At 38.3% G+C, this 19,662-nt stretch overlaps 1 protein-coding gene across 6 annotated transcripts; it reads left to right on the top strand.

Moving 5' to 3' along the window:
* The first annotated feature begins 264 nt into the window (after positions 1-264).
* On the top strand, positions 265-19,125 carry LOC122249524 (uncharacterized). 6 transcript variants are annotated; one of them, XM_043010473.2, is made up of 12 exons: positions 265-546; positions 5,981-7,012; positions 7,231-7,458; positions 8,322-8,626; positions 8,800-8,985; positions 9,145-9,267; positions 10,160-10,411; positions 16,496-16,664; positions 17,015-17,209; positions 17,318-17,577; positions 17,779-18,018; positions 18,132-19,125. In XM_043010473.2, the coding sequence occupies exons 1-12, from the start codon at positions 414-416 to the stop codon at positions 18,315-18,317; spliced, it is 3,309 nt and encodes a 1,102-aa protein (XP_042866407.2). In that variant the 5' UTR covers positions 265-413; the 3' UTR covers positions 18,318-19,125. The 6 variants fall into 6 exon arrangements, with proteins under 6 accessions (XP_042866407.2, XP_042866409.2, XP_042866410.2 ...); XM_043010475.2 differs by having other exon boundaries at positions 269-546; positions 17,836-18,018; XM_043010476.2 differs by having other exon boundaries at positions 269-546; positions 17,839-18,018.
* Positions 19,126-19,662: the final 537 nt, after the last annotated feature.

Genomic DNA, 19,662 nt, shown 5'->3' on the forward strand with positions numbered 1-19,662 from the left:
CGATCAACTCCGTCGACGATCGTGGGGCATCCGCACCATAGCTGGAAGACTTTCCGATGCAAAATCAGCCCATCTGTCACCGTCACGGCGCTTTGCAATCCACTGAACGCAACTCCCCCCCTCAAGAAAATTACCACGAAAACATCCCGGCTTGGGCTCAACCCACCAATCAGAAACGCGTTTCTAACCCCCCGAGCGGCTGCGACCAATGAGAACCCGGAAGCGGCCTCCCCGCGCCTACGAGCCGGGCAAGCCAGCCAATGGGCGCGCGGCATTCAAACCCCACGCCGCCTTGCCCAACGGACGCCATATTCCGCGCTCGTTCATGGCGGTTGCGTAGAAAGTCACGAGAAACCTCACTTCCAACTCGAATTTTAAAGCGTAGGGACATCCGCCGGTGCAGAGGTGACAACATGAGTGACGTTCTAGACCCGAGTAAGCTGAAGGTGACGGAATTGCGCGCCGAATTGCAGGCGAGAGGCCTCTCCACCAAGGGAAATAAGCCGGTGCTGATCGAGAGGTTGAGGGAGGCGCTCGAAGCCGAAGGTGGGTTGACTTTTGCACGCGTTTTTCCCGCTCTTTTTCGGCCCTTGGGACGCGACTCAGGCTCTTCGCGAACCACGGACTAATTTCATCTCCCGATGGCCCCTTCTCTCTCACTCTCGATAGGAATCGACTCCCATTTGACAGCTTTAGGGGGAAAATTTTTTCGGGGGGAAAATGGAGAACGATGTAATTTTTTTTTATTTACTGTGGCAATGGCGGGAACCCGAGACTCCCCCCTCCCTCCCTCCCCATCCCCATCCCGATGACAACTCTTTTTCGAATATTTGAGCAACGCCTCGTCCATCGAGAATGTCCATAGGCCTATAACTCTAACGCGACTCGCCGTAACGAGCTTCACGGGGCTTAATGTCGCTGTGATTCTCTTTAATTCCCTTTTTTGAGGAGGTGGTGGTTTGGCGGGAGGCGGTTAGGGGGGTTATGGGGGGTTGGGGTGGCGAGGCTATGTCAATTTTTGTAATTTTTATTGGCGGTGAGGTTTTGTTTTGTGGTTTTGCCGGGGGTTTTATGGCCCTGCATCGCCCTTGCTTTTGTTTGCTTGGGTTTTTTGCGTTCTCTCTCCCGTAGGTCTTGGCTTATTTTGCAAGGTGGTTTTGGGACCCTAAGAGGTCGCAGTTTTCAAAATCTAAACGGTTTCGGCTGTTTTTTTTTCCTTCAGTGTTATATTTTGAAGCCTAATGTTATCTATATTATCCTAATTGATGCTATAGTGAAGCTGAATCGGAAATTGGGAATAACCAAAAGACCAGCAAAAAAATGTGGACTTCAGATGGTTTATTATGTTCTTCTGTCTCTAACCCTTCATTAAATGGGTCTATTATTGAATATCCACAAGAATTGGTTAGAAAAGTGATGTCTATCTAGTATGTGGCATTTGGCCAAGGTCCTATTTTCTGTTGGTGCTTTGGCAAAGGCCAACAAACCCCAGTCAGTACCCAGATTCCTTATCCTACAATGAATTGCCAACGTAGAGTTGAATTTCTCGCAGGAATATGCGGTGGGGGTTTGTTGACCTATACTGGTTTGTCTATAGGTCGTTATTAGTGTGTTATTGCTAGGTTATGATCAGCGCACACTTTGTGAATAGTGCGATTGTATCTCTGTGAGGTGATGCTTTTAGTAAGATTTATTTAGGTGAGGGTAAGGAATTCTGCACAGCCGGTTAATTGAATATTGGCGGGTTCAGCAAATTTATTAGAATGGAGGCTACAAGGTAATAAGTGTGATTAGGAATCATTACCCCTTCCTGGACGGTTGTTTTCGCAGAATCGGATTGCTTTTTTACTGCATTTTTCCATTTATGAAATCAAGTTATTTTTTAGTGTAGATGTTCATTTGAATTGCTGGTAACATACATAAACTAATGTTTTAGCTATGTCTAGAAATTAAGAGAACCCACACATCTAAAAATGCTCACCTCAGGCTGAACATCTTAACCCCTTAATGCTGGATGATGTGATGTTCATGTCATGGCTTGGCTAGCCTACCTGCCTGATGACATGAATGCTGGGTGTTCGGATATGTAGGGACAGGTTACCTTCTGGGTGTACTAGTAGCTTGGGGGGTACATGGTGTTGCCAAATCAACCCCTTCATCAATAGATTAGGATGTGGCCTGTACCAGAAGGGTTAACCCGATGACGACGGTGCGTCACACTCGTGTGACACAGCCAAACTCTGGATGCCGGGGCGTCATGCTAGTGTGACGATTACAATGCAATATTACAATCGCCCAGCATAGGGGTCTTCATGTAGTGAGTGCCCCGCCGGGAAAGGGTTAAGAGGGAAGGGAAACTTGCTAGTTTAAACTTTTTTAGTAGACAGATTAGTTTAATTAGGTTGAATCTATTTTTTTCTGCATCTCCACAGTCTTTTGTTTCAAGATTTAATCTTCTTTAAATATCGTGAGTGACATAAGAAATTTTCTAAATTTCATGTCTGATTCATAGTGATATTCCTAAATAACATGAGTGGTTGTGATCACATAACGTATAATGCAATCAAAACCTTATTATATTTGCTGCTGAATATTAGAAAATGAAATCCATTATGATTGGGCTGCAAGTACAGTTTGCATAGAATAGACGAAAATTATTAGATATATATGTGTATAGGCAAAATAATTGCAAGCAATTAAGACCGGACTAATAGAAAGTGACCAAGTGTCAGCTGTCGGCCAAAATGGATGGTTAAAAGTTGATATATACATTTACATATTTTTGTAAAATAGTAGAAAATAGGAAAGGAATATATTGTCTTTAACCTATTCACGACAGGATGTATTTTCGCTTATTCTCACAAATGCCGGGAAGATAATCATGTGATATCACGTGTAATCAACAAATTACTAGTAGTATGCATTAGTAATTTTTACACAATTTTATTTCTTGGCTAAACATTTGATTTTTTTCGACATAAGATCTTTTTATTCAACTGATCAAGAAGCAGAAATTACCATGTCATCAATATCATGTAGTTTTCTGTGACGTCATTTTTTAAACCTCATTTTATGACACTCAAAAACACCTAAACTAAAGTAAGTCTAATTATGTAAAATGATTATATTTGAGAACAATCTAGTGATCTACTGCTGACGTCTCAGCGCGTCACATTGCCACTCCTGGAACTCAGTGAGAAATTGCACATTGTCTATGGACGTCACCTGGGTCCGGGGATATTTTTCGACCTCGTGATAGGACGTCAACCGGCGGGAATGGGTTAATCAATATTGAGAAATTTAATACAGTCGGACTAGAGGACGGCATTGAATATGTTTTAAGTCAATGGAAATCATATGTTTGGCATAATTAATATACTTTCCCATGTTTTTTCGTTTATTGTAAATAAGGACTGAATCCCTTTAAATATTTTGAGAAAGGCAGCTGCAGCAGAGCCCCTAAAATAAGTCATAATATTATAGGAAAAAAATTAAAATGATGTCGATTGGAAAACGACCACTGCAGCTGATGCCCTTGACACTTTTCCATTATAGTTTTATTTCTCTCTTTGGGTTGAGACTTCCCCATGATTGGAATCTAATGCTCTATGGTTATAGGCTTGTTTTCATATTACTAGTCTATGATATTCTTAAATGAAATGAACCTATTGATGATTCAGAAGTAATACCATCTACATTTTTATTTATTTTTTCAAATTCTTGACAGTGGATTCCAAAGGGTCCTTGTCACCAAGTAGTCTGTTTGTTGGCCCATTTGACTTGACTGAATTTTTATGAAAAACTTTTTGAAGGATGATGGTAATAACATTAAGAATACCAATCATATATACATATTTTATTTTGTTGAAACTCAGGAATAGGGTAAACAATTGAGGTTAGATGACAGACTGAAGAAATGACTAATGTTTTTTTCTGATCTGTTCACTTGTTTGTATAGTCTGTTTATTCTAATCTGTCCACCGATCAGTTTAAGTTTTATTGTCAGATGTAGCAACTTTGCATTACTGGCTCTTGAGTGACTGATAGGCTTGGTCAGATGTAATAGATATTCATATTAATTAGATGTATTTGAATGTTGAAATACAAAATCTTTAGGTAATCACATGTATCCAAAACATATTTGCATTGATATTGTGCAACGCAAACATACGAAACACAGCCTTGTATCAGACTATTCTGATTGTACGTAATCGAAGAAAGACATAATTCTCGGCTAGATGCCTTTTTACAAACACAGTATTTTCATGATTCAATGTAAGTTGTATGGATGATATGCAAAATAACATAATTTAATCATGAACTTGACCTGATGTAGAGAATACATGACAACATTCATGCCATTGTCCTGTTACTATGATACAGCTTCACTTTACCATTATTTTATTATTTTGAATAGTTCCCATGTGATTTGCATGAAATAAATTACTGAAACACACCTTCACTGGTCAAATGTTTAATTGATGTACTTGAAATTTAGAGGACTATCAAAAGACTGAGACAGCGATCTGAGGAGTCTTTGGTACATGATTGTCTTTCATGTACTTGCATTCCACGATATGGGTGTAAATTGAATTGTTTGGAATTTGTACTTGAATGTGAAAGGGTTCTTTGTAAATCTGTTATATACATTACGTGGACAGTTCGAAGTAGATAATGGTAAATGTTAAGCCAATACAAGACTTATAAATTCACCATTTTGCTAACTATTCATTATATGCTACCATAAAAGAATAAACTTTACCCAGGGAATCATTCCAATTTTCTTTTCATGATTTGCAATATGTTATATTTAAACTACTCAGTTATTAATGTGGATATAATACATTTTTATAACATTAATCAGTAAAATAATAAGCAAGAAAAAACAATCACTAATTGGCAACTAACAACTATGGTGTGCAAATGTTTTGGTCCAAAACATGCCTATCTGGATTCTTTAAATCTCAGAACTTGTTCACTGTTTTAGAAAGTCTCTGTAAAGCAGATGAAAAACAACAAAAAAACTAATTTAAATGTTTGACAAAATAAACTTGTCTATTCAACAATGCATTAAGCTGCCAGTTACATTGCTGAATCATGCTGACTAAAGATACACGAGTTTGATGTGAGTCTGATGTTCACAGGTGTTTCTCAGACATGTTCCATGTTGTATGATGAAAAAAAGATTTTTTTTGTACCCTTATCAATTATTACCTCATATTTTCATCTGGCAAAGAATAAAATATGTAAATTTTAAGTTTCATTTTGAGTAAAATATATTTTCCATTTGTTGCCAATTCATAAACAGTAATATTATAGAGTGGATCTAAACAAGGCCCATGCAAAAGTATGAAAAGTAAAAATGTAAAATATTTTAACTATGGAGATTTACAATCTAATGCAGATGTTCAAAATCTATTTCTTGAGTTTTGAAAATGGTACAAAGATATTCCGAAATGTTGTGGGAATGGGAACATGCCTAAATATAAAAAGGATATATATACTTCAGGGTCTAATTGGTCTCCCTTTTTATTTGTTATTTTTTGAGACCCTTTGTATATGTTCATGTACTTTTGCATTAATAATCTGAGTACAGCAAGTACACTTTTGATGATGTGAAAGATGATGGCGATGGTGATTGACGTAGTAGAAAATCGTAAAAAAAAATTCCATTTGTAGGAAGCATAATTAACATAGCTAGATAGTGAAATACAAGTTCATTGTTAACCCATTAGCAGTGGATGGCATGATTTGCTGCCAAGGCAGAGTCAGTCGTAGACATGGATGGCACCGTGCCAGACAATGTAAACCCGCCATCTTAAAGCATCCACTTTTTTTTAATACTGCGACCAATGGGTTAATTTGCAAAATACTCCTTATTTTACATTCCAAATAGTCTATAAGCTGCCATGTTGTATGCCTAAAAATTGCACCTTTGTTAAATATTAATGCCTAGTTTAAAATTTCTCTTGATTGGCAGATGGAGACACGGTAGAGAGGCCCACCTCGGGGGAGGGACAGAAACAAGAGGAGGCAGAGGGGGGCCCTGATCCTGATGAGGCTGAACCTGAGCCTGAGCCTGAACCCGAGCCTCAGCCTGAGACCAGACCAAGGAGTGTAAGAGGAACTCCAAGGAAGAAGTCACCAGAAGCAACTGGCACACCAAAAAAGAGAGGCCCAGATGCAGCACCTACGCCGAGAAAAAAGACTCCGGAACCTCCAATACCAGAGGTCCCAGAGCCAGCAGAGGTTGTGCCACCTAAGGAAACGACACCCTCTCCACAGAAGGCACAGCCAGAACCTACTCCTTCACCCCAGAAACCAGCACCTTCCCCACAGAAGGCACAGCCAGAACCTACTCCTTCACCCCAGAAACCAGCACCTTCCCCACAGAAGGCACAGCCAGAACCTACTCCTTCACCCCAGAAACCAGCACCTTCCCCACAGAAGGCACAGCCAGAACCCACCCCTTCACCCCAGAAACCAGCACCTTCCCCACAGAAGGCACAGCCAGAACCTACTCCTTCACCCCAGAAACCAGCACCTTCCCCACAGAAGGCACAGCCAGAACCTACTCCTTCACCCCAGAAACCAGCACCTTCCCCACAGAAGGCACAGCCAGAACCTACTCCTTCACCCCAGAAACCAGCACCTTCCCCACAGAAGGCACAGCCACAACCCACCCCTTCACCCCAGAAACCAGTTCAGTCACCAGTGAAGACCCAGCCACAACCCACCCCATCACCACAAAAACCAGCACCTTCTCCCCAAAAAGCCCAACCTTCACCCACGCCTTCTCCCCAGAAAGCGGCACCTTCACCACAGAAAGCCCAGCCTGAACCAGCTTCACAGGTGCCAGCAGCCTCCCCTCAGAAAGCTGCCTCCCCACAAAAGGCAGTGTCGCCTCAGAAACCCACTCCGCAAAGTCAACCTGAGCCTGCAGTAGCCGTTAAGGAAGAGCCTGAAGACTCTGCTAAACTTGGCTATGAAGCAGCACCTGTAGAAGATATTGGTAAGTATGGGTAGTGTTTATTTAAGATGGATTGTCCTTTTTATCCTCGGTCCAGTTCAGATTTGTTTAGTTGATGTGCATACCTTGGCATTTGTAGTACATATTAGTTCGTGGTTGCCAAGAGTGCTCCTTTCAGGAAAAATAAGAATGTCTGATTGTTGGCTTTGGAAACCACGTAGATTTGTAAGTTTAGTTAAGCATGATTGTGATATTTACAGATGTAAAGATGGAACAGGATAATGGGTTTGAGGTTGAGGTCAAAGATGAGATGGTTGAACCAAAGACAGAAGATGCAACTGAAGAGGATGAAGACGGAAGAAGAGGAGAAAAGAGATCTCATTCCCGGTCTCGATCGCCCGAACACAAGAAATCTCGCCCAGAAGTGGAAGAAGTCAGAATTGAAGATGAACCTGATTTTGACAAGACTGTTGTGGCTTTGGATTGGTGTAAGTACTTTACAAGTGGCTTATCTTGAATTATTATCATTTTTTTATAATTTCTTAATTTAGATATTGCGGCTCTCGTTTGGATCTTTTAGTTTTTGAGGTAGGTGAGATTTTGAGCAATTTTTTTTTATCTTCAATATTGAACTGGAAAAGTCTAGCAACAGGTATGATATGTGGTGTAAAGAGAATTTGGCTAGGCTATAGATGACCTATTTTCTATAAAGATTTATAATGAGGAATCTATCGTTAACATTTGGCGTGTGCTAATTGAATTGCTATGCAGAGGATCTGTGATAGGCCTTTTTGTTATCTTGTCTCAGACGCTAAGGAATGAAGGAAAGTTCTTGAAAGATTGGAAGGAATTTTTCAGCATTTTTAGCAGGTGCCATATATGTACTTTATTTCTCATATTTAATTTTTGTTGAAATATTCTCATTCTAAATTTCATTGTTTCACACTTTTCATGATTATCATGATGCTGAAGCTATTTGATATGGTGCCATATCCAGATATTTGTTTGATGGCATACTTAAACTTGGCTTGTTTATTTCACATGCAACATAGCCACCTGTGTTTGTTCAAGTTGTCTTGTTTATGGCTTCTTAACCCATTTACGACGGGGCATTCCAGCCTTGAATATCCCAATGCCGGGGCGTTCGAATTATTAGGCCTAAATCAATTGAATGGCTGGCACAATACTGTGCTGCCCGGCCACTGGGCTTTTGAATGCGTGGTACAGTACTGTACCACCAGTCCAGAGAGGGTTACTTTAGTAACCCTAGTACCTGAACTTGCAGATCACAAGGAGGAATGGCCCCTTGCTAATGCCTGAATTTCAAAGATGTCATTTATTTTCCTACCAGATAATTCTGATTTGAGTCTCCTCATTGAAAAAGAAAACTTCCTCTCTGCAAAACCCCTCACAATGCAAGGCTTTGGCTACGTCTGGCACGGTGTAAGAGCAACTTACGGCTTTACACGAGGCCGAGTTTACTTCGAGGTCAAGTGCGAAGATGAACTCCCTGTTCCACAGTTGGAGGATGAACAGCATCCTCATGTTTTACGTGTTGGATGGTCTGTAGATGAAGCTGGACTTACACTTGGAGAAGATCCTCTCAGCTATGGCTATGGTGGAACTGGCAAAGCCTCAACCAACCTCAGATTTAAGGTTAGTTTGATCCTCCCCCTCTCTACACCTCTTCCCCTGAAGAGAGTAGGACTGATGAACGTTTGAAATGTCTGAGTTTATATTCCGCATTTGAATCCTTAACGATTGATCTTTGCATGAACAGAAATGTAAACATTTTCACCATTATATTAAACAAACTTGTCTGTTAACAGGATTATGGAAAAACTTATGGCAAAGGAGATGTTCTTGGCTGCTTTTTGGACATGGAGTCTGAACCTATGGTGATGTCCTTCACTGTAAATGGTGAACACCAAGGCATGGCCTACGAAATCCAGCATGCAGAACTTGGAGACAAGGCCTTGTTCCCTCATATTGTAACAAAGAATATGTGTTTCAAGGTATGTATCTATGATATTGCTTGTATGATTTTAAAACTTGAGAATTTCAATCTGCTGCTTGTAAAACTTTACTAAGAAATAAATGATTAAATTTAAAGGTGTGATATAGTGGTAATGATTAAATTTAAAGGTATGATATAGTAGTAAATCTCTTTGTAGGTCAACTTTGGGACAGAAGATTCATGGTGCGAGCCCCTCACTGGATACACATTTGTTGGAAAGGTTCCTCTTGAAGATCGTGTCCTAGGCACACAAGGTCCTGAGAAGAGAGAGGATGCTGAGGTAAGTTTCCTTGAGGCCTTTTTACTCATCCCGAAAGGACTATATAGGGTAATTATAGCAAACTTGTGTTACACAGAACTATTGGTGGCAAAAGTTTTACCCACTTCAACAACAACAACAACAACAACAACAACAACAACAACAACAACAACAACAACAACAACACAACAACAACAACAACAACAACAACAACAACAACAACAACAACAACAACAACAACAACAACAACAACAACAACAACAACAACAACAACAACAACAACAAACAGTTGAATTGTGCACATACTATAAATCATTTGGATGTAGAAACCTATTGTCTTTAGACAGGTAGACTGCAAGCCTATTGGAGATGGATATTGTAAGCCAGGATGTGTAGCATCATCTGACTGATGTGAAAACTAGCAGAAATCTTAGGAAATGTACAAGTATTGGGAATTAGATAAAGTAGGATGACACAAAATGCACATGTCAAGTCAATTATTTTATTTGACTTTGAGAAATAATGATTCTAATTATGATTGTTGTGTGTACTGATCACAAAGGAGTTTGAAGTGCTGCTGTAAAGAAATTGAGAACCATAATTTGGAAAATGTAGATTTATATTTTGTGCCAAATCGTATATAAACTTCCATTTGTTTTATGAGGTCTTTAAAATGTACACACACACACACACACACACACACACACACACACACACACACACACACACACACACACACACACACACACACACACACACACACACACACATGTATTTTATTTATTTATTTATTTTTTTCTTGCCTAGTTAGAACAGGAAATTGGTGCTAGGTCTTAATTCATATTGATCTTAGGGGTTAGATTAAGCTATTGTTAGTTGTTAAAGTAAATATTTCTTAATGTGTCTTTTACAGATTATCATGATGGTTGGCTTGCCTGCAGCTGGAAAGACCACTTGGGTTGAATCATATTGCAAAGAGAACAGAGATAAGAAATACAATGTCCTTGGAACAAACAGTCTCATTGACAAAATGAAAGTGAATGGACTGCCAAGAAGACGCAACTATTCAGGCCGTTGGGAAGTACTGATTGAACGTTGTACAAGATGTCTGAACAAGTTGTTGGAGCTTGCCTACAAGCGGAGACGCAACTTCATCATCGATCAGGTACGAACGAATGTAGAACCTCTCTTGGTAGGAGTATAGGATTTGTCCTTGCTCTATGTCCTTATCTAGTGAGAAAAGTGCATCTTTCCTCGCTGGATATTGTGCATTGATCAGGAAAAAGACTCTCTCTCCTTGATTTTTTGTCCTGTACGCGAGTTCAGGACTTGAAATCATGTAGGGATGGGGAAGGAAGCCCAGTTTTTATAATGTCCAGCTGAATCAAAGAAGGTAAGTAACCGAAGAACTGAGGCAGCGTGATCCAGGTCCTTGCAAGGTAGGTCAACTAATAATTGCATTGCCTTTCAGGGTTTACAAGGTAAGTGTCCTGGGATTTTCAGGTTCACATCTTCGAATACCAGAGGTATGTCCATTTTTTTGTATTTTTTCGCTCCCAACACCAGCAGCCCAACGCACAGGTAAGGTAGTGGTAATTTGTTCAGCCTGGAAAAAGGTCCATTAGAGGATAAACCAATTGTTTTTTATTTTTGTTTTAGGATATAAATAAGAAGTTTTAGGTAGGCAATTAGTGATTATGAAACCCAAAAGGTGGATTTTAATTAATAAGGTATCATAGTCTTTAAAAATATCTTCAGAGAATTAACAGGTAAAATGTTGAGTTTATAGAGTTTGTAATGTTGGAGTTCATACATTTTAGGCTTTAAGATGATGGGGTGGCTGAAAAGATAAGCAATAAACACACCACAGTTTTATATATGAAAGGGACCTCCGTATTGTAGGTATGGAAGGTATGAAAATACCATTCTGTTAGGACTGTGAGAGGGAACAAGATCTTGGTGTGCTTGATGTATAGTCACGGTGTTCAACTTTCATGTGATCTGGTAAAAGCTTTAGGTCAGAGAGAAAACTCCTAATACATGAGTGCATTTTTATAGAAATGTTCCAAGGTTGTCCGGTAAGATACCTCGCTCAGATTTGGTTCAAATATTTTCTCTAGGCAAGATCCAAGAAATGTATATTAAGTCTTAATAATGGGTTGTCTTATACTTTAGCTTGCAGATTATTTTTTATGGGGTTGGAATAGGGGTGAATATGCCCACTTATTCTTGTAAGGCTTATCATGCATTGGGAAAGTTTTTTTTTTTTTCTTGTTTTTGCAAAGTGCTCTGTTAAGATTATTACCCAAGTGTCAAGATCTCTGATATAGGTAGAGGTATTTTATTATTTATCTGTTTGATCACAAGGATCAATAAAAAAAAAAAAATTACATTAATTCATCAGATACTTCATATGCATATTAGGCTCAGTCTTGTATAGTTATTTCCATATTCATATTTTTATTGAATGTATCTTTTAGTGGGATACATTCATTATTAACATGCAACAAACCTCACACCATCCTCATTTGACATGCTACAGAATGTATGAGAATGAATTGAAAGATAATTGATATAAAAACATGAAGGATAAACATTGTTAAAAATATTAAACTGTAGAAACCGTTTACACTGCAACCCCCTTTGCACTTCAGCATATGAAAGGACAGAGATTGACTAGATTATATTGGGATTCACTGCATTAATTGATATAGATTGCAAAATAATTTCATTACCCTCTAACTGCATTGAAAATCGTAATTTTTATATCTAGTAAAATGTGAAATGTACAAAAGTATGTATGTGAAGGATGGGCACAGTTATATATGGGCATGAACACACATCTCTATGCTTACCCATGTAGGTAGTTAAATTTGACTCTACCAACCTACCTACTTGTATGCTTTCCACATGCCTACTTATCTAACTACTTACCTGTATTTGCACATTCATGCATGTTCAGGTACACATGCGTATGTGTACGTGGGGAGAAACTTCACGCATACACGTATCTACATAGCTATACACAGATTCATGTACTAAATTTAAGTCCATTTGTTTTGGTGCATTATTTGTTGTGTTAGGCACTTACACGTGATGAATAAGTTGATACAATAGATACTCTTTTTAATTGTTATGGATTGAGCACCTTTATCATTCTTCTCATGAGGCACGTCTTTAGGATGTAGGAGTTGGCAAACAGTTGAACAACAGTGAAGAATGTTCAAGTTATGCAGCACAGTTTTTTTTTTTTTTTTAGTGTTTTGTTGCTGTCGTTTTGTAAATTGCTCTCGATGGGGAGTATGTTTTTAGTTGACAAGATTTACTGTTTGTTTTCCAATTATTTCTGGCTGTAATAGTTAGATTTTTGTAATTGCATATGGGAAATAAAGTGGAAGTCTTGATTAACTTAAACCTACTTTATTTCTATGTATTTTAAGTAGGAATATGGCTCATTTTTTCAAGTTTAGCCTGGTGTGTAAAGTTTTTGGGGATGAATTAATGATTTAGATATTTGGTTTGATTTCTGCTTCCCTACCTTATTTACTGATGGATTTGAATAGTGGATACAGTGTATCATGTGAAGATGAAAGATTTTAACCTGAAGTAATTGCATATTTTTTAAAAGATGTTTCTATAATGTCTTGCTTAGTCAGTAATTGACAAGGAAATTGAGATACAAGGAATGCCATTGCCTGACATGGATGCATTTTGTTAACAATGTTTGGATAACAAATCTGTTTTCCTTTAAAATTGTTAGGGAGGCTATGTTCCTAATTACCTTGTTAGCCTGAGAAAAGTAAAGTCATTAGTATATAATTATATATCACACCAGCTGGCTGACTTACTCTCTTGCCTTGTGTTCAACTCGAGCATTTGCAAACCAAAGAACAGCTTGAGCTGTAGAGAAATGTTTATGACAAGCTAATCCCAATGTTTACAGTTTGTTGCAAGCCATCTATGAACTGGACTTGTGGCAAATGAGTTATTCTAAAATTATGATTATCAACAGTATTGTTTTTTTAAATTTAGATTTTTTTTTGTAAAATCTAAACTTCTCTTAATGTGGTTAGATTAAACATGCTTATAATTACATGCATGAAAAGTTTTTCATTAAAGAAATTTGCATAACAATTTGAGTAAATAGCTTGCGGGGAAAGCGTTTGTCCCACCTCTTTGTGCAGTTGAATGTAAGGCTGTCTGGTCAGTTCAGACATCTTGACATACAAATTATAACCACGCAAATCTCACCGAACCGATACTGATAATAAGCAGCAGTGTTATTAATGTTACTGTTATGAATATAGGTCACTATCAGCTTTTCTTGCCTATGGTCTGGCATGCAGGTTGGCTGAAATGCTTTAGTGGGTTGGGTGTTAAATGATGGATAAGGAAAATGGATGCAGATCCGTAAATGTTGGAATAATGAAATGTCAGATAATGGGTTACCTTTGTGCAATATCCTTGAGAGATGTGTAATTTAGATTGCAATAGTTTGTTGCCTTAATTTTAGCATTGGGTCTTTGTTATACAGTAGACAAATAACAAAATGGAATATGTAGTTACTTTGAAAACTATTATTTCCTCTTCTCAGTCTCCATTGTGTACCATTGTAGGTCCCCCACTATGGAAGTATAGTTTGAGAGGTTTTTCTTGTTTTATGTTTAAGACTGTTATATATGGGACATGACACAATCATGGTTTAAAAATTCATAGTCAAGTTACATAACTAAAGAGAAGTTGTGCTTGATAGGCAGATATTCACTTTGGACTTATTTTTCTAAGATTTGCAAAGTCCTTATATGTATAATTAAACTCCCAATAAATTTTTTGAATGCTAAGCATGGGAAATTGCAAATACATTCTGCAGTTGATATTTTTGTGAGAAAGTGTCCCAAACTTTTGATAAATAGCCAACGGTGTTTGAAAATTATATAACCCAATGACACCAATTGGTCCTCTCTGGGATATATTTGCCACCTTGATTGCAACATTGTTGCTCTAAACCATGCGCTTGGAAGACTAATGGCCTGATTATGTAATACAGGATTTTAAGGTTTACATTTATTCTAAGGTATATAGCTTCTATTGTACAAACTTTAGAAAGGTTTTAATTTGACTAATATTACTACAATATTTATATTGCATATGTTCTGATAAAGTAGGTTAGACTATTTAGAGAATTGCATTTCATATGTTTTCTGTACACTTTAGTACCAGACAGGTCACACTGTTGTCAAGGAAGTGGTAGTTCAGGATGGAGACAAGCTATAAAAAGATGCTTTACAATGCCAGCTTACATTCAAGATACTAAACATGTTTATCCTTTTAGCTGTGCTTTGCTGATGAGAAAGAATGGGTAGCAATAATACGGGAATTGTCAGTAATACTTGTCATAATAATAATAATAATGGTAATCACGCAAATGACAATAGTTAAGCTAACAAAACTATTCAAAGGAAAACACAAACAACACTGATGTTTGATATTACATGCCATCTAGTGTTTGTGATTTTGTTCTGGCATGTATACATACCATCTGGTGCCATTGGGTTAGATCAGAGGGAAGGGAAGGGAAGGGGGGATGGGGGGAGTGCATATATCTACAACTTATTCACAACACGAAGGGCAAAAAGATTGCATGTGAGGATGTAAACATCTCTGGTTTTATGTATTTTCTTTATAATTTTGAAATTAAAGATGTATATAATTGAGATGTGGAAGATAAGATTAATTGCTTCAATCAGTATATGTAGATTGAAAAAATGTTCACAAATGTCTTGTGTATATATATATATATGTAATATACTTTATCCTTTGAAAGACATTTTACTTAGAATGTAGGGATTTGGTGGGAATGTAAATACATTACCAAAGATTAACATATTTTGATTTTATAAAAGAACTTTATTATATAATGTTTCTGTAAATATAGATCACATATAAAAATGTACAGCTGCAACACAACATGCAGAAATCTCATATGTAAGAGACGACTTCTAAATCTTTGATTCATGATTATTTTGCATTCAACCATGATAATGAGTGGGTGTAAATAGATTTTGACACTGATTATAAGATTCCAAAACATCTATTAAGGTATTGGCTTATGTTCAGGTGATGCATACATTTTATTTATATACTTATATTTATATATATATAATGATGATAAACATATAATTGTTGCTTTGTTTACGTTGTTTAATCTTTCAACATTCTTAATTAATTCAAATATAGGATAAATGTAAAGTCAAGATCTATGAATTATGTATAAATGTAGGTTTTATGAATGTGGCATAGGCAGTGCTTGGTTTGACGGTTGAGAGACCGTTAATGGCTCTTGCGCTTATGAGCTGTAAACTTATGGGCTTTGTGACTTGTGGGTACCAAGGAAATGTTTGAGGCTGTGAGCAACACAAATTAAATTTCACTTGGTTATGCCACTATCTTGAAATGGTGCAGTTACAAGCTAAGCATAATCTGTGCATAATTATTTACGAGTGGCAGTGGGCTTTTTAAAGGTTAAAATATAAAAGGCTGCATGATTAATTATGTACAGGTAAAGTTGAACACTTGTGTAATATAATAGTATTCTTGATAATGGAAGATGTAAGAACTTTGTTCTCATGTATATAAAAGCCAAGTCTCGGCTGAAAGTAAGTGGAATTTTGGGTGTCCACTTTTGTATCAAGAGGTGCAGGAAATGACCACAAGGATGAGATTGCATTAGATGTGATATATTGCCTAGGAAGTGACTTGCAAGGAGAAATAGAACGTCCAGCTGACTATACATCAAGGATATCTATAGATCTTATCATTGGTGGACCAGTTCCATATTCTAGAGATGAAATGCTCCACTTTAATCTGAGTAGTGAAAGTGTTAGACGTACATTGCTCTGTTAGAGGAGGGTGCAGGGGTTTTGAAAGGGGATGGCTAATTGTCTTTGATTACAGAATAAATGTTCCTTAGGTAAGTCATTTAGGGGAAATAGAAAAGGAGTTTTTGATGAGACTAAGAAGTGATTACTCATTTCAGCAGGTCCAGATCTCATTGGCCCAGGTACGTATGCTACAGTTGAGCTGGGGGGAGGGTGGGGGAGGAACAGAGGAATCTGCTATTAACCTGTTCTTCCAGACTGTCTTTGCAGAGGACACTAGGCTGATCTCAGCCAGACTGACCTTAGGGTCGGGCAGGACCTAAAAGACTAAGTGCCTAATGGCTCTCGTTTATCTCCTTGATACGGAACAGACGAATGTATACCCATCGGCTCAGAGGCGTAAAATGAAGGGTTTTGCTGGCTTCAAACGGCGTGCAGTTGTTATTTGTCCCACTGATGAGGACCTGAAGAAACGAACAGAGAAGCGTGAGAGGGAGGAAGGCAAGGATGTCCCTGACAAGGCTGTCCTAGAGATGAAAGGTAAATAATAGAAGTAGGTAACCACAATGGCCATGGGTTATCATGGCTGACTTGTCACTGTGTTGTCTTCTTCCATTGGCAAATAACCTATGTTTTCCTAAATGTTTTGGTGCATGCTCTCTTGCTACTGGCCTGTACACTTGTACTTTATACTTTACTTATTTTTTCAATCTGCCGTCGTCGTGTCTTAAATCTAGGGGAGGTTTTCATTGATATCGTCTTTCTTCACAGACTTAAATGCTTGATCTTGCAAGCTTTGCATATTCAGTTAGACTACCATTAAACTAAGCAGTGAAAGCCTTTCCTATGTCTTACAAATGTCTCCAAATTAAGAAGTATTTGTCACGCAGCCAACTTCAAGCTGCCGGAGGAGGGAGACCTGTTTGATTCCGTGGAGTACGTCGAAGTGCAGCGGGAAGATGCCCTGAAGCTGGTCGAGCAGTACAACAAAGAGGGAGAAGATGCAGGGTATGGCCAGAAGAAGGGCTTCAGAGGGGGCTTTGGTGATAGACGTGGTGGGTTCATGGACCGCCGTGGAGGCTATGGTTAGTTTTGTTTTCATGCAACATTTAGTTATCTGAATGAGAAACCTGAACTTGAATATACAAGCAATACATCTCAGCAGTTTGTACAGTGGGGTATTTCTGTTCCAGGAAACCGAGGAGGCAATTTCCGTGGTGCCTGGGATCGTGATCGTCGAGGAGGCTACAATGATCGTCGCAATGACAGAGGTGGTTGGAACAGAGACCGCATGGACAATCGTGATTACAACAGAGGCGGTTATAACAGAGACGTAAGAGGTGGTTTCAACAGAGACAACCGTGGTGGCTTTAACCGTGACATCAGAGGCGGTTTCAACCGTGATCGCGGCGGTAGATCCATGAACTACCAGAGCAACTGGAACAGGAACTCGGTTAGTACTTGCCCTTCTTGGATCTGAAGTGGAAAATCTCCATCGTTGTTTTTTTTCTATCATTTTTAGACCATTTTTATTTTGATTTTCATTTCTTTTTTATCCCTTTTTTTTTTTTCCTCCTCCAAGTCTTTCATTTTCCCCCTTTTTCTGTTTTGCAAACTTATTTTGTATTTTCTTCCTCTTTTCTTCTTACTGCAGAGTAATGACATAAAGAGCACTTCCACTAGTTCTACTACTAACCCATGGGCAAACCAGCAGGGCAATCAAGGCAACCAGGGCTTTGGCAACTACGGAGGCTACGGGAACAACCAGGGCTGGGGCAACCAGAACTGGAGCAACCAGAACTACCCACAGAGCTATGGCAACAACTGGAACCAGCAATACTACCAGCAGCAGCAGCAACAACAGCAACAGCAGCAGCAGCCGTACTGGGGACAGGTAGGTTCTCCCCTTTCCAGTTTTAGTGTGAATTTCTCAAAGCGACTTTGGCAAATATATGCGGCAAATTTTTGTGGCTCTTCTTGAATGGAAACCATGTTTTATCTTTTTAGGGCTACGGGTATGGAAACCAGCAAGGATACGGAAACAACCAGTCCTACGGCCCCTCCAACAGTGCCAGCACACCAGGCAACTGGGGACAGCAAAGCAGCAACTGGAATAGCACAAATCAACCCAGCCAACAGGCATGGGGCACTGGCTATGGCTATCAAAACCAAAGTTATAACCAAAGGAGGTAGTTAGTTGGTCCGGTGGGCGACGAGACCTTCAGGAAGGGGGCTCCGTATCTTCGATGTGCATATATCCTTTCCTAAGTTAAGTCTTTTAACGTACGGCTAAATCGTGGAAGTCTTTTGTCTGCTTTCAGAGTCTGTTTGCCATGTCCATGCTAGAGTGGCAGGTGAAGTCAAATTATGTATCCATTTAGTGATGGAAGTCTTGTTTACTGTAGGTTTCACCTTTAAAAAAGCAGTTGATAGATTTATTTAAACACCGATCATTTGTAGAATGTGATTCTTCTTAGACTTGATGCCAGATACTATGTCTGGCGTGGAGCGAGTGTACAGATATCAGATATTGTTTCTGGTCTTAGGGTACTTGTGAAAGACATCAGATTTTATCCGGTGTAAGGAGTGAATGTTTTGCTGACTGATGTTTTGTATGTGTGTAGGTAGATCAAGACGAATTGGGTTTTATACCTGATTGATTTATAAATCCTGTGAGAGTGTACACAATCTTAATTACTGTAAAAGCAGTCACTAAGAATCGAGTCTTATTTTCTCCAGTTTATTGTAAAGCGCTACATTAAAGGCGTATAGGTTTTAGGTTTGATTTTTTATTTTGGTATTTCTTAAATGTGAATAGAGTATAACAACCACATACAGAAAATGTACAAAGTTTTTTGGAGTATGAAGTCACAACTTCACAAAGTTTCTTGTATCTTTGTAACCAGTAAGGTATTCTGAATTTTATTTATGTATTCAGGTGTTTGTAAAGATTGAGCATCTTTTCAAATACGTTGATTAATTCAAAGACATAATGATCATTTACTGTTTTTTATTAACCACCCCCAAAATACAAGACATTTCAATTGAATTAGCCATTTTATGCAAATGACCAGACCAAGTTAAGTCGTAAGGAAGTAAAACTTTTGTATATTTTAATACTAAATAATTTAGTGTAAGATGCATTTTTAAATGTTCTTTTTATACAAGACTGAAAAATGAGAAAAGGAAAACATGCTAACTGTCAATAATGCCAATGTAAGTCTTTATATCCGTATTTTTGAAAACCAGATAAAAAAAAAAAAAATTCTAAACCCAAATTTTCACATGCATCAAAAAACATGGATTCACAAGTCGAAGAGGATTTAGATGTGAAGGAATGCCGTGTGATAAGTCGATGAAACGGGAAATGGCAACTTAAACCTATCAAATAACACGGTCTATGAGAGGAAAGAATGTTTCAATGATATTAAATTACATTGACATGAAGCAAAAGGTCAAACCCCTCAACCCAATATACAATTATAGAACCCACTAAACTCGGGTCTACACAAAAGGCAGTGGTTGTGCGGACGGTTCT

This window comes from Penaeus japonicus, unplaced genomic scaffold (assembly GCF_977035675.1).
Source record: "Penaeus japonicus unplaced genomic scaffold, GWHDUDI00000001_assembly GWHDUDI00000031, whole genome shotgun sequence".
NCBI classification, from domain to species: Eukaryota; Metazoa; Arthropoda; class Malacostraca; order Decapoda; family Penaeidae; genus Penaeus; species Penaeus japonicus.

Bases quoted from the DNA above. Each gene is read 5' to 3' on its own strand.
- LOC122249524 (XM_043010473.2), top strand. From the start codon at position 414: ATGAGTGACGTTCTAGACCCGAGTAAGCTGAAGGTGACGGAATTGCGC. The intron at 547-5,980 runs GTGGGTTGACTT...CTTGATTGGCAG, and splicing joins GGAGGCGCTCGAAGCCGAAG to ATGGAGACACGGTAGAGAGG. The intron at 7,459-8,321 runs GTAAGTACTTTA...TTTTCCTACCAG, and splicing joins TGTTGTGGCTTTGGATTGGT to ATAATTCTGATTTGAGTCTC.